Source organism: Nerophis ophidion, linkage group LG01 (assembly GCF_033978795.1).
Source record: "Nerophis ophidion isolate RoL-2023_Sa linkage group LG01, RoL_Noph_v1.0, whole genome shotgun sequence".
Classification (NCBI taxonomy): domain Eukaryota; kingdom Metazoa; phylum Chordata; class Actinopteri; order Syngnathiformes; family Syngnathidae; genus Nerophis; species Nerophis ophidion.
Genome location: NC_084611.1, coordinates 23,213,119 through 23,226,873, shown reverse-complemented (window position 1 = coordinate 23,226,873; position 13,755 = coordinate 23,213,119). Strand labels below are relative to the sequence as shown.

Here is a 13,755-nt window from a genome sequence, read left to right as displayed (position 1 = left end):
CAGGGATACTCAGGGTTTGCCAGATGGTGTCATAGGCCGTTTCTTGACGCTATCTACGATGTTTGTAAGCTTCACAATCTGGTGGACAGTGCTGCGTCCTTGGTGGAAGACTGCTCGTTGGTTTTGTACTTGAGGGTCAACAATGGTGTCCAAGCGTGCCAGGAGAAGTTGCTCCAGGGGCCACAGAAAGACGAGATTGGGTGGTAGTACTTTGGGTTTGTTAGGTTTCGGCAGGGTGATATTTGCCGTTCACCAGATCTTGGGTAGTGTCAGCTTGTTGAGGCATAATAGTACAACTCTCTATGCCAGTTCTAGTAAGAACTCTGGTGGTATATTGTCTGGCCCCTGTTTTTGTCCGCTCTTTAATTGGCCAATGGCGGTGGAAAACTCTTCATTAGCAAAGGGTGCAGACAGGAAGCCATCTACTCCTGGGGCATGCCATAGTCTATTTTCTTGCTTGGTGCGGCAGTCGTGATCCTTATCCGAGTCCATGAATCGCCTATTTGCGAGGAGCTGCTCAGCGATTGAATTTTCCATTAGAAGGCATTGTGTTGGTCAAGAGCTTCTGCCTGTGAGACTGTTGAAGGTTTTCCAGGCCACTCTGCTAGAATGGATGAAGTCAATCCCTTGGGCCGTCTCCCCCCATCGCTTTCTGCGTTTTCAATCAAGACAGTCAGTCAGGTGCGATACTTTTGTGGCTACATTGTCTCCAGGTTCAGCACAAAGGAATTTGTCATAGTGTGTATCACAATCTTGAGTCCAACTGGGTATATATGTTGGCGGCGACAGCCACAGGAATGGCCTTCTTTGCCACACTTTGCTCTGTTCTGTTCAGCCATTCAGACAAATCATATTGTTGGTGTAGATGCTCATATCTACTGTACAGATTTACTTTAGACAAGAGAAGTGTGGGATATTTCCCTTGTTGCCTTATTTGTATTTGACTTTATTAAATATTTGGAATTTTATTAAACCAAAGCAACTTTCTGTTATCAGAGCTGTTTTCTGTTTTAGGGAGAAATGTAGTTAATCATAGAACTGGCACCCAATGTTATTAAAAAAGTGTTTTAGTGATTTTGAATCGAGAATAGTTTTGAATTAAGAATCTACGCTAAATTTAATCGTTACCCAAAAATCTAATCGAATCGAATCATGTGGTGCCTAAAAATTCACAGCCCTACAAGACATGGTTTTGTAAAAATCTGTGGACCAGCGTCAAAGAATGTATTGTGATGGAGCTTTAGACGTTCCACTGATAGAGGAGGCGCTAACGGGTAAAAATGTAGATCTCAGCAGACTGACTGAATTCCCTGGAGGCTCATTACGGCGCCCTCGTCTTCCATCTCCCCCCTCTCACACATTGTCTACTCCGCCTCCCAAACTCCAAATTGTGCAGCTTCACAAATATTTTCCTCTTGGATGGTTTCTCCTAACAGAGCTGTCTGCATCGTGCCTGATGGTGAGATAGCGCAAATAACCCTTCACATAATTAAAACTCATGACCACCACTTCCTGACTTCACAGCCCCTCCCCTCCTCACATTGACACACATGCCTTCTTGTTTTCTTACTGCTTGTGTGCCTTTTACGGAGATGAATGGCTTTAAAAACCTTCTCACATCCCCTTTCATACCTCCTTGACACTAATCCCCCACTTCTCCATATTGCTAGAGCGAAGGCCCCCCACCTCTATTGTCTCTAGTGTCATAGCAACCCCTAAAACATGTCATATCAGACACTAAAATATAGATTCCTCTGTAACAAACATAACACATGGGCTGGTAAAGCTACCACAACAGTACATTTATATTATACATTAACATAAAACGTGTGATATCGATATGTAAGATGTGCATTGGAGACAGAATGAATCATGAGACTAATTTAAGCTATGCTGTATGACAAATATGACTTTAATACGGCTTTTCATGTTGGTAGGAACTACTTTTCCTTCGGCCTCTCATTGTAAGTATTAATTTCAGTGCTTAGTGCTAAATTGGTATTTTATGTTCTGTGTGTCACGGTCACCTTTGTGTTATTGCTTATAGACAGTTATGAATGATAATCATCACACTCTATTATATAATCAATCAATCAATCAATCAATCAATCAATGTTTATTTATATAGCCCTAAATTACAGGTGTCTCAAAGGGCTGCACAAACCACAACGACATCCTCGGTAGAGCCCATATAATGTAAATATAAATTAGTCCAAAGATATACAAAATCAAAACCCACAAAACGCGCATGGACGATACAAGAGCATATGAGAAACGGCAAACAGACAGAAATGTCATGCCGGTGTGTCAATAAGATGGATAAACGATAAAGACGAAGATATCCTTAAATTAAATATTGCACTTGGGTACTATAAACATTTTATTAACTTGACCAAGGGGTGTCAAACTCATTTTTGCTCAGGGTCCGCATGGAGTAAAATCTGTACACATGTGGGCCGGACTATTAAAATCATGGCATTAAAACAAAAAAAATAAAGACAACTTCAGATTGTTTTCTTTGTCTTACTTTGGCCAAAAACAGAAAAAACACATTTTTAAAATATATTAATAGAAAAATATAGAAAAAATAATTTTAGATCCATGAAGGAAAGAAGAAAGTGAATGAATGTTTATAACAGAATACATTTACATACATATGCATAAACATTTGTTTTCTTCTGAATTTTTTTTTTCTGAATTAAGTAATGTTTATGACCACCTTTTTCCAAAACACGATATAGAATGAGAGATATAACAGGATAATGCAAACATTTATCATTTGTTTTCAAAACAGTTACAAAAATTTCTAGCGTATTGCGGTGTGCAAAACAGCAGCATGCGGATGTGGCCTGCGGGCCGGATCTAATACTAATCAAATCTCATCCCGGGGGCCATAAATAATTTAGTTGAAGACCGCATCTGGCCCGTAGGCCTTGTCTTTGACACATAGGACCTAGGGTATGTGGCGGTGAGGGGGGGCCCTAATATGTATTCTTCTCCTGAGAACCGGTATCTGCCCGTGTAGATGACATTTGTGTTTTTTATAACTGGGCTATTTTCTTCAGAAATTTATGTGGCAAAAGAAATATACCAAAAAAAGGGGGAAATGGTAGCAGACCACTGCAGTTAACAAAAATGTACAACATCGTGTGTGCCTGTCTTGTCAACACCACAATGAACCCAAAGCATAAGCATAATGGTTTAAATTTGAATATGAAGTCAAAGTAGATAAACAAATATTTACACATACTTACATTTCTTGGTAAAAGTAGATCAGCACAAAAAAACATGTTATCTATTTTAAAGTAAATATGTTCTAACTGAAGATGTAAACATATCTTTCAAAAGTGTCTTTATTGGTATCAGTGATATTGTGCACTCTTTTACTGTAGTTCCTGTATGGGTAAGAACATTGCTATCATTCTATCGTGAACGGTTGCATAATATTCAGTCAACAAGACTTATGTTGTAATGCAGTGGTCCCCAACCTGCTTTGCACCACAGACCGGTTTAATGTAGGCATTATTTTCAGGGACTGGCTTTCCACTTGTGCCAGATGAATACAGCAAAAATAAATGCATGAAAAATACAACTCACTATGACACTGAATTAGCCCTGGACCAGATGGAAATCAGCCTTTGGCTACAATCGGTCACATTTATATTGTATATATTTATTAACTTGCATTGTATCATGTCCATCCATCTATCCATCCATTACCTACCGCTTATTCCCTTTTGTTTAGGGTTGTGTCACAAAGTTATAAAAAATATGACAAATGGAAAATTCCTTTGATGAGTTTTATTGTACATCTATAAACAAGCGTATTGGGACAGGCGAAAGTTAAATCTGAGAAAACACAGTCGTTTATAAATTATTTAATGTTTCTCTGAGGCTCGGTAGGGCTGGGCGATATATCAAGTTTATAAGATGCATGAATATATTTTTAAATAAGATATGAATTAAGAAAATATTGCAATATCAATATAATTTGTTTCACATTAAAATGACGAAACTCAGCTTATTTGTTGTGTTCCTTGTTCTCCCCCGCTCCGATCTCCCTCTCATGGGCTACTAAACCCCTCCCCTTCCTCCTTCCAAGACTTGCATGCAAGTATAAGAACATCCATGATTGGTTGGTTGTTTACTATGAAGAGTCATGATTAGTTGAGAGGGGGAGGGGGCAGCTACCATAAATAATCTGCTCATGAATGAGTATATCCGCTCGGCCACCGTGTTCAATGGAGAAATCTGATCTACAAAATTTGCAGGCAGCATAGCCCTTCCTCTTTAGAGCTGTCCTGAATGAACTGAAATTATTTTTCCAATGATTTTGGAACTTGTAAGCGTACTTCTTCTTACTCGTCATTGCCATGTCTCTTCTTCGTTCTACTGTTTTGTCTCTGTTGTTTTTGGACATTACCACTTGCTGTAGTTTTGAAGCAATGCATGATGGGAATCCGGATGTATATCTCGATATATCGCCCAGCCCTAGTCTGGATAAAACATTAATTTAAGTTGTTTACCATGTAAGCCCAAATCAAAACTGTTCTCGAGATGCCAAACTGGGCATATTTAGCACGAGAAATGCTGCCAAAAGTGTATTATTCAGCAATGTTATTTATTTTACGTAGAAATATTATTTTTCTGCTGGAGCCTACCTCAGCTGCATTCGGGTGGTAGGCAGGTTACACCCTGGACAAGTCGCCACCTCATCACAGCACCCCCCGCAACCCCAAAAAGGGACAAGCGGCAGAAAATAGATTGGTGGATATTTTATTTGTTATGTAATCCTGTGCTACTTAAAGTTTTTCTGTGCTGTTAATAGCCATCTTGAATAAGTGTATTAATATAAGTGCCACTGACTTGTTTACAGTACAGTTGTCATTCACTTCAATTTCACTGACTCTCACTCAATAATGAATATCTTTTTATGTATACTTTCACCAGAAAATATATCGAATATAGAGTTTAAGTAAAAATACCAGTAGATCGAGATATACTTTTTCATCCATATCGGCCAGCCCTACGGACCGGTGGTTGGGGACCCTACATACTGTATTTAGTAAAAGTATCATCTGTCCGGAATGCCATCTCCGGGTTGGGGAGGAGACCCTGCCCCAAGTGGAGGACTTCAAGTACCTAGGAGTCTTGTTCACGAGTGAGGGAAGAGTGGATCGTGAGATCCACAGGCGGATCGGTGCGGCGTCTTCAGTTTTCGGACGTTGTACCGATCCGTTGTGGTGAAGAAGGAGCTGAGCCGGAAGGCAAAGCTCTCAATTTACCGGTCGATCTACGTTCCCATCCTCACCTATGGTCATGAGCTTTGGGTCATGACCGAAAGGATAAGATCACGGGTACAAGTGGCCGAAATGAGTTTCCTCCGCCGTGTGGCGGGCTCTCCCTTAGAGATAGGGTGAGAAGCTCTGTCATCCGGGAGGAACTCAAAGTAAAGCCGCTGCTCCTCCACATCGAGAGGAGCCAGATGAGGTGGTTCGGGCATCTGGTCAGGATGCCACCCGAATGCCCCCCCCAGGGAGGTGTTTGGGGCACATCCAAACGGTAGGAGGCCATGGGGAAGACCCAGGACACGTTGGGAAGACTACATCTCCCAGCTGGCCTGGGAACGCCTCAGGATCCCCCGGGAAGAGCTACACGAAGTGGCTGGGGAGAGGGAAATCTGGGCTTCCCTGTTTAGGCTGTTGCCCCCGCGACCCAACCTCGGATAAGCGGAAGAAGATGGATGGATGGATCATCTATCCGGCAGATTAATGTTAAAGTGTGTTTATTTGTAACCTTAAATCTATGTCGTGTTATGTAAGCAGCGTGGCTCGCACACAGCACATAGTCGGTTCTCCTTACATTGCTCATGGAGTAATGAAAGCTAAATGATACCAAGCTTCGACTGAACCCACACTTAAGCATCACGTTAACGAAATGTTTGAAGTTAACACATGATTTAGACGACTACCATTTTTAAATAGAATGTTACAAAAAAAAGAGGATTTCATGAACATCTGCACACACGTGAGTGTGGTTAATATTAAGCAGCAGCTTACCGAAATGCGACGACGTCGGAAGCTTCAATGGTTTCCGCCTTGGTCTAATTAGGCAACACCGAAAAGGGCGTCTTCGTTTTCTCTACCCCGCCAATGTCGCTGCGAGCCCGGCGTTAAGTTGGAGGTAGGCGGCGCAGCGTCTCGGGCTGTGGGCCGGCGGTTGGTCCACGGACCCGGGCTGCTCCATCTGTTGTAGCCGCGGAGGTCTCGCCTGCGCCTCCGCCGAATCAGCCAATCAGCGCGCGTCTCCCCACGAGCCTTTTGTCCACGAGACGGTCGCTATCAAACAATGGGCGAGCTTGCGCACAAGCACGCGCGCCAGCTGCCAAATAGTGAGCAGCGTTGATTATCGAGGAGGACCACAATTATATAACATATATATATAACAGCTCCAAGTTCCATATTTAGATTTGCAACATATTAGGGTAGTTGCAGTCCTATGAATAATTCAGAATAAAATGGCTGTGAATTTGTGATCATTCTAGATTTTTATTGCTATTTAATGTGCATGTCGCTAATGTCAGATTCCTATCAAAAAAGAAAAAAAAAAGATTGAGTATTTACTAATGTACTGTTGTGTCATATGGGAAATGAAGACAGAAGACGGCATACATTCTGTAACATCTTATTAAATATGATCAGGAACGTAGAATAAAACATTTGCTACAATTAGTTTACACAACTCAGGGTTTAATTAGCAAACTTGACTCAGTTAAATCAACATGTTTTGTTATTGTAAGTCTTCAGCCTGTTTGTTGATTTATGTGTTAACATCAAACAAAAGCAATGTCAATTAAAAAAAGACTTCTAAAAAGATTTTGCCAAAACACAACATACCCAAAATGTTTTTTGTATTTTTAAATAAAATGACTTTCCAGCATGATTTAAGATTTACATGTGATGATTTTCCTTACAAATGTTTGCTGACAATAAAAACATATGTACTGTATATATATTTATATATGTATAAAAAAAACAACAATTACAAAGATGAACCAGGTAGTACACCAAATATTTGTACAGGTAGCACCCCCTTCACAAGAACTGAAAGGGACTGATGTTGTATTCCTCTGGCCACATTATTAGGAACACCCTTCTGAGGAAGGAGGTCCAGTTTTGTAATACGCCTGCCAACCAGAGAAACAAGTTTGCTGTGATTAGGCAGGTTTCCATGACAACTAAAGTGACATTCAGCTATAGCCCCTAATAAGGCGGCCAGTAGTTTTCTTTTTCTCCCGCGCCCTTAAACAGTACGACTTTCCGGGGTGGGAAAAAGGGGAACACCAAACACTGCAGGACAGGAGAGGCGGGGGTGTGTGTGAAAAGTGCCACTTTCATGAGCGTGAGGCTGCCAGGATTGTGCGTGGTGTTTAGTCGTATGTCATCAACAGTTCGAGCGAACTTTAATCATGTAAACCGGCGATGGGCATAATATTCTATTGTTTACCAAAACAGTTGTGGTCAATGAACCCGTTGTTGCGTACATCGTCTACAAAAACAGATGCTAACAGATCAAAAAACATTGCCATCACTGGCGGTGCGCCACCTCCTGATTTATTATTTTCTTTAAATCAAGTACTCAATATGGCAGTAGTTGCATTTAAAGTAAACCATTATTGGTTATTATTCAGCAGCTATATCTACCTCTGAATGCAGTTCAAAATGTCGCTTAAGTTGTTTACGATGAGCCCATCAATGTTGTTAATGCTGACAAGGCAGTTTTTTCTTAGTCTGCCATTATTAATGAGAGCTGCGGTTTCCTTTCCACTTTCTAATGCACACCAAATCATTCAAATTAAAACTTACATTAATATATGTGGTTGACATCGGCTATGTTAGCACACCATAAAAAAAAAAATGCATTTCAAGCAATTCTAGTTAAATGCCCATCCCTTGTATTAACATATGTCCACACAAGTGGTCACTAACAGTCAGCTAAATACAGACTTAAGGCCCAGTAGTACAATGTGGTCCATTCTATCAACATTTTAAGGTTAACGAGAACATATTCTTGGCACCTTCTGAATGTATAAGATGATAAAAGGCCCTGACATGAACATAATGATAGCAGCAGCAGCAATGATGCCTTGCATGGTTAATACACTTTTTTTTTTTTGTTTCCTTTTTTCATTTTTTTTGTTTCCTTTTTTTGAAACAGGGCAAGACTGTTAAATCAACTTTTAACATTGTGCAAGAGGCACAAAGACCTGCTTCAGCCAACTGAGCTTGACACACCGCCCATAAATAAATAGCTCCAAAACATAAAGTGAAATAAACGGTTAAGAAAATCACTTTTTGGTATATTTGAAATATCTCAATACGATGTATTATTTTTGCCACATTTAGTTACTTTTCATGTTGATTATTGTGTTTGTTATTAATATGTGACGGTAGTGAGTGAAAAGACGGCTGAAACAGTCAAAGGTCCAATAAAGTACTTTGCAACTGTCAGTGTAAGTAAGAGGAGCAGAAGGACAGGAGTTGTGTAGGTTGCATTAGTAAACACGTAACAAGAGGATCCCTGCGAACAGAACATTTCTGTTGTTTTCTGTCATCTCTCTGCTAAAGCCAAATTGCAGAGGTATTGTGTGTAATTGCTAACAGAAGACGGTGCAGGGATGGTTTGGTAATGTATCCATCCATTTTCTACCGCTTGTCCCTTCGGGGTCGCGGGGGGCACTGGAGGCTATCTCAGCTACAATCGGGGTACACCCTGGACAAGTCGCCACCTCCCAGGGCCAACGCAGACAGACAACATTCACACTCACATTCACACACTAGGGCCAATTTAGTGTTGCCAATCAACCTATCCCCAGGTGCATGTCTTTGGAAGTGGGAGGAAGTTGGAGTACCTGGAGGGAACCCACGCAGTCACGGGGAGGACATGCAAACTCCACACAGAAAAATGTCTTAATTAAATGAGCGATTTCAGATAGTGGAAGTGAAGACACCTCCTTGAAGGAACATCTAAAATGGTCCCAGTGAAAAGGTTATTTCAAGGTTTGGTTATGTATACGCTTAAAAGAACCTTTTCACTGGGACCATTTTAGATGTTCCTTCAAGGAGCTGTCTTCACTTCCACAATCGGAAATCATTCATTTAATTTAGACTTTTTGCAATTTTATGCAATCAGATGTCACTGAATGCAGAAAATAGCAGGAAGCGATCGTGTGTGGCGACTCTATAGGAGTACAGTCAAATACAAAAGAGACAATGAGTATGATAGGTCTTGAAGTAATTGAGGCTAAACATAGTGCAGTACTTGGCTGCAGCCAGCAGAGGTGTTGTTGGTTCAGTCTCAACCGAGCAATCTATAGAGCAGGGGTCGGGAACCTTTTTGGCTGAGACAGCCATGAAAGCCAAATATTTCAAAATGTATTTCCGTGAGAGCCATATAATATTTTTTAACACTGAATACAACTAAATGGGTGCATTTTTAAGTAAGACCAACATTTTTAGAGTATAATAAGTCCCTTATTCTTTTTAATAAAATTGTTATTCTAAAGTTAACCAATAAAAAATATAATACTTCTTACCATTAATGCGAGATCTTGAACAGGTGCGATAGAAAACGGATGGTTGGATTAAAATGGATGAGAATGTTTTATAATTTGAACGTTATTTTTTAACACTGTGATTACCAGTGGAATTATTCATTACTTATCATGCTAAGCAATGTCAGCTAAGATTTATCTGAGAGCCAGATGCAGTCATCAAAAGAGCCACATCTGGCTCTAGAGCCATAGGTTCCCTACCCCTGCTATAGAGTATCAGAATGGACAGTTTGGTTTCTAAGTGGGTCCCAAACATGGCACCCTGAAGTCACGTGAGGGTCTTTCGACTACTTTAAGAGATTGTCTGGTCAAAAGCCGCTCACGTTACAACAGGGCGCCATTTTTGGTACCATTTCTGAAACAAAGTCATCCACACTCTCTCTAAACACGGCTCTGAGTTTCAATTAGTTGGCTGGCTAAACCTACAGTGCTACAGCAACACAGAATTGTTCTGACCAAAATAAGTCCCAACATTCTCCCATTTTTGAATATATAACAGTTCACAATTAGTGAGGAAGTTAGAATAATGAACTAAACTCAGAAGTAGGGTTGGTTGGACAAGACAAGTGCTCACATCGAAAGAACAAAAACTAAAAAATACTTTGGAGAGCACTGACCTCCACCAGGCCCCATCTCCCATGAGCCGGATGTAATCATTTGTTTTTTTTCATCACATTTTGAAAATTTCCTGAAAGTTTACTTAAAATTCTGCCACAAACATTTTGAGCTATCTCTAGCAGAAAAGGTAATGTAGTAGAAATTACGTCTCCGACCCAATATCGATCCAGTTGTTTCAATTTTGGACATTTCCTGAAAATTTCATATAAATCTGCCAATGACTTTTTGACCTGTGTTGCTACCGAGCTAAATGGCAACCAAGCAGCCATCCTTAACAAAATCTCCTGGTTTAGGTAATAAATAAATTTGAAGGAAACTATTTTAATAAGAGTCTGTTTTTGTGGGGAAAAAGTCCCCAAACCTTGAGAATTTTGAGTGTTAATCATATTAAAAAAAAAAACAACCACTTGTAGTCTTTTCAGTGTAGTCCTAATACTGCTACATAAACACGACATACAGACGCAGAATGGATTGCAAATCAGGCTAAATGTTAGAAACACAGCAGCTTTTCAATCTCCCTCTGGGAATTAAGACACTTTTATACATGTTCTGTAACATTTGAGCTAATTAGGATCATGGATGAGCTGGAGCCTATCCCAGCTGACTGTGAGGTGAGAGGCAGGGTAAACCTGGACAGGTTTTTAGTCAATAACAGGACACCTAGTTCCCACTCACTCCCTTGGACTATTTAGAGCAGACCTGGGCAAATTAAGGCCCGGGGGCCACATGCCGCCCATTAAGCTTTTCAATCTGGCCCGCCGGACATTCCCAAATAATTGTTTTAGATGTTTAAGATGGAAAGTGTAGCTGCCAATATGATGTGCACTCATGTTTTCTAATGACCGTATGTCCTCAACTATATTAAGTCTTTCAATGGTTAGAATCTGCACTTTTGGATGACATACCAGTTACTATGGTAATCTAATTAGTTACTACAGTAATCAAATTAGTTACTATGGTCATCTTATCAGTTACTATGGTAATCTACATCACAGCAGCTCAGACGAGGCACCAAGCAGTGTGGGCGGAAAGCGTTTCCACAGACAACGGAAAGAGATTTTCACAATAAAGTTCTAAAGCTTAGTGATATATCAGATAGTAGGTGGGTTTGTTTTGTACCCTTTGCGTTCATATTTCACTGTTTGTTGCATTTTTGTTGGGTTTCACTTGATTGTAAAATATGTCGATCGAAAGGGGGTGTGACATTCATGTTTTGTCAATATTCAGTGTTTATCATTCATAGAAAAATGTAAACTTCCATTACGTGTTTTTAAGGTGTTCTGTCATAACAATGTTAGCATTCAATCAGACATTGGGAGGTTTCGTATTAGTGTTCCTAAAAATTAATACCTGGCCCCCAGACACATTTTTCTCTCTAAAAGTGGCCCCCCCGAGTCAAAATAATTGCCCAGGCTTAGAGTCTCCCATGAAGCTAATGCATGTCTGGCAGTGGGAGATAGCTGAATTACTCCAAGACAGAACATGCATAGATTTGAACGCGGATCTCCTGACTGTGAAGGAAGATGTTATGTTATCTTATTGCATGAGGGATTAGAGTACTGGTAGTGACAGTGAAGATAACTCTCGGAAGTCATGTGACAATGAGCCCCTTCATAGTATCCAAATGAGGGCATTCTGATTTAGGATTCTGCTCGCGCATAAGACAGAGGCAAACACTTGCTCACACTATTGAATGAGAAAACGGCTCCAAACCTTTGACAGGAATTCTAAGTAAACTGTGAGATCCTCCTTGATGTAAATTGAGAGCTTGTTGAGTTTAAAATTGTTTGTGAGGAAGTGAGCTTGCAGGGAGACATTTTGGAAGTAGGAGGCAGCATAAAGAAAAAAAAGTGTCACAATCACTGAGCTAATAAAACAAGAAATACATGCATTCTAGCTGACTCAGCTAGTTTTTGAGGGGCTGTAGGTGTGTGTGTCCATGTGCATACAATGTGCATGGCAATGAGACCTTCTTTGTTTGCATAATTCTCAGTTAGCAGATTGTGACAGAAATTGTAATTGAGTTAAAGTGCCAGTGTATGATTGTACACATGTAGACACACCAACTAGTCTCTACACAATGACATCTTTTTTTGGAGCATGCTGGCTGCCACTTGCTTAATAAGCATGCTAAAAAGAGCAGAATGGGAAGTGAGGCAAGATCCTGCACCACACTCTCATGTCCTTTTCTCTCAGTGAACCTTCAATTGCTCCCCGAATTCACACAATTTTTTGGTCAGGCTATGCCGGACTCTCGACGTGAGCGGTGCCCCCTTCCCCTCCTTGCTTCCCCGCCTCCTTTTGTCCACCCCTGCACCTGCAGGCCTCCCGCAGAACCCCCCATTGGTAGCCGGCGAAGGTGGGGCTGATGGGGAGGTACTTGAAGACAGCGTGTCTGCGGATAAAGTCCATTCCAAAAGGCAGGTCGTACGAGCGCATCCCTTCCAGCTCTGCGGCGCCCAGACCCAAGCCTCGTTTCAGCTTCCTGATGCCTCGCTCCTCAGAAGATCCTGACCACAGATGACATCAACCTTACAGCCCCGTCACACGTTTACCCCATCCTTAGCTCCATAAATGCCTCACCTGGAATAGTGTTGTCCAAAATAAAAGCCACTGAGCCGCCAACAAACATGGCTGTAGTGAGGAGCACGTTCAACACTTGGTCAATCTCAACGATGCCTTCAAAAAAGGAAAAAGAAAAAAATATTAAGTCACAGCCTGAGAAATACTTTTTCTTCATGTATAAATAAGGGCCATGCTAAATATTTTTTTTCTTTTTTGAATTATAGGAGGAATTTTCTTTTTTTTTTTTTCAATCATTACTTTATTTTCGTAAAATCTTAGATAAAAAAAAGACTACTTAAAAAGTTTGTTCTTTTAAAATTATTGTCATGCTAAATATTTTTTTTCTGAAAACATTGCAACTGTATTCTAATAAAATGTATCATATAACAATTGAATTATTGTAAAATATGTTTTTCTCCTCATGCTCAAAATGACAACTTTTTGCTTACTTTTTCTTTGTTTTTTGAAATAATTCAGACTTATTTCTCATTTGAATTTCTTTCCTGTACAACTGACTTTTGTTATATTACAACAACTTTATACTACTAAAATTATAGGGCTTCCCTCAAATGCCTTTGCAGGCCTATTATCTTTGGCCTGTGGGCTGGTACGAACATTACCAGTTTTGCGTTGTAGGGTTCTGATAATGCCCAGTCTATGCCCCAGTGGGTGGTGTGAGTCAAAAAGTAGGTATTGATCGGTTTGGGTGGGTTATCGGTAAACCCCTGAGGCCCCTGTTCTCTCCAATGTGGATGTCATGGTCTGAAAAAGGCAACTTACTGTATTTGACATCATCAAGAGTGAACTTTATGTTTTTGTCCACTGAGTTAATGTGCTTGGTGAAGTTTTGCACTTCTTGGCTTCTGATTTCAACCCATGTGTCGTCCACATATCTGTACCAATGACTTGGTGATTCTTCCTTAAAAGAGCTCACCCGGCCCGGACACGGAATGGATTGA

General features: G+C 40.5%; 2 protein-coding genes and 1 long non-coding RNA gene across 6 annotated transcripts in view; 1 reads left to right on the top strand and 2 right to left on the bottom strand.

The window, feature by feature from the left end:
- Positions 1-6,334, bottom strand: part of rassf2a (Ras association domain family member 2a) — a 32,593-nt gene extending 26,259 nt beyond the window's left edge. For both annotated transcript variants that reach the window (XR_009806559.1, XM_061898756.1), the window contains exon 1: positions 6,060-6,334. The gene's annotated coding sequence lies outside the window, so the exon portion shown is untranslated. The remainder of the gene's footprint in view (positions 1-6,059) is intronic.
- Positions 1-13,755, top strand: part of LOC133551738 (uncharacterized) — a 39,340-nt gene that overhangs the window by 12,525 nt on the left and 13,060 nt on the right. The gene's annotated exons all lie outside the window — the stretch shown is intronic.
- Positions 6,669-13,755, bottom strand: part of slc23a2 (solute carrier family 23 member 2) — a 104,108-nt gene continuing 97,021 nt past the window's right edge. For all 3 annotated transcript variants that reach the window (XM_061898700.1, XM_061898716.1, XM_061898707.1), the window contains 2 exons: positions 12,815-12,910; positions 6,669-12,741 (listed from right to left, as the gene is read on the bottom strand). In XM_061898700.1, coding sequence (XP_061754684.1) covers positions 12,473-12,741; positions 12,815-12,910 — 365 coding nt within the window. In that variant the 3' untranslated portion in view covers positions 6,669-12,472. The remainder of the gene's footprint in view (positions 12,742-12,814; positions 12,911-13,755) is intronic.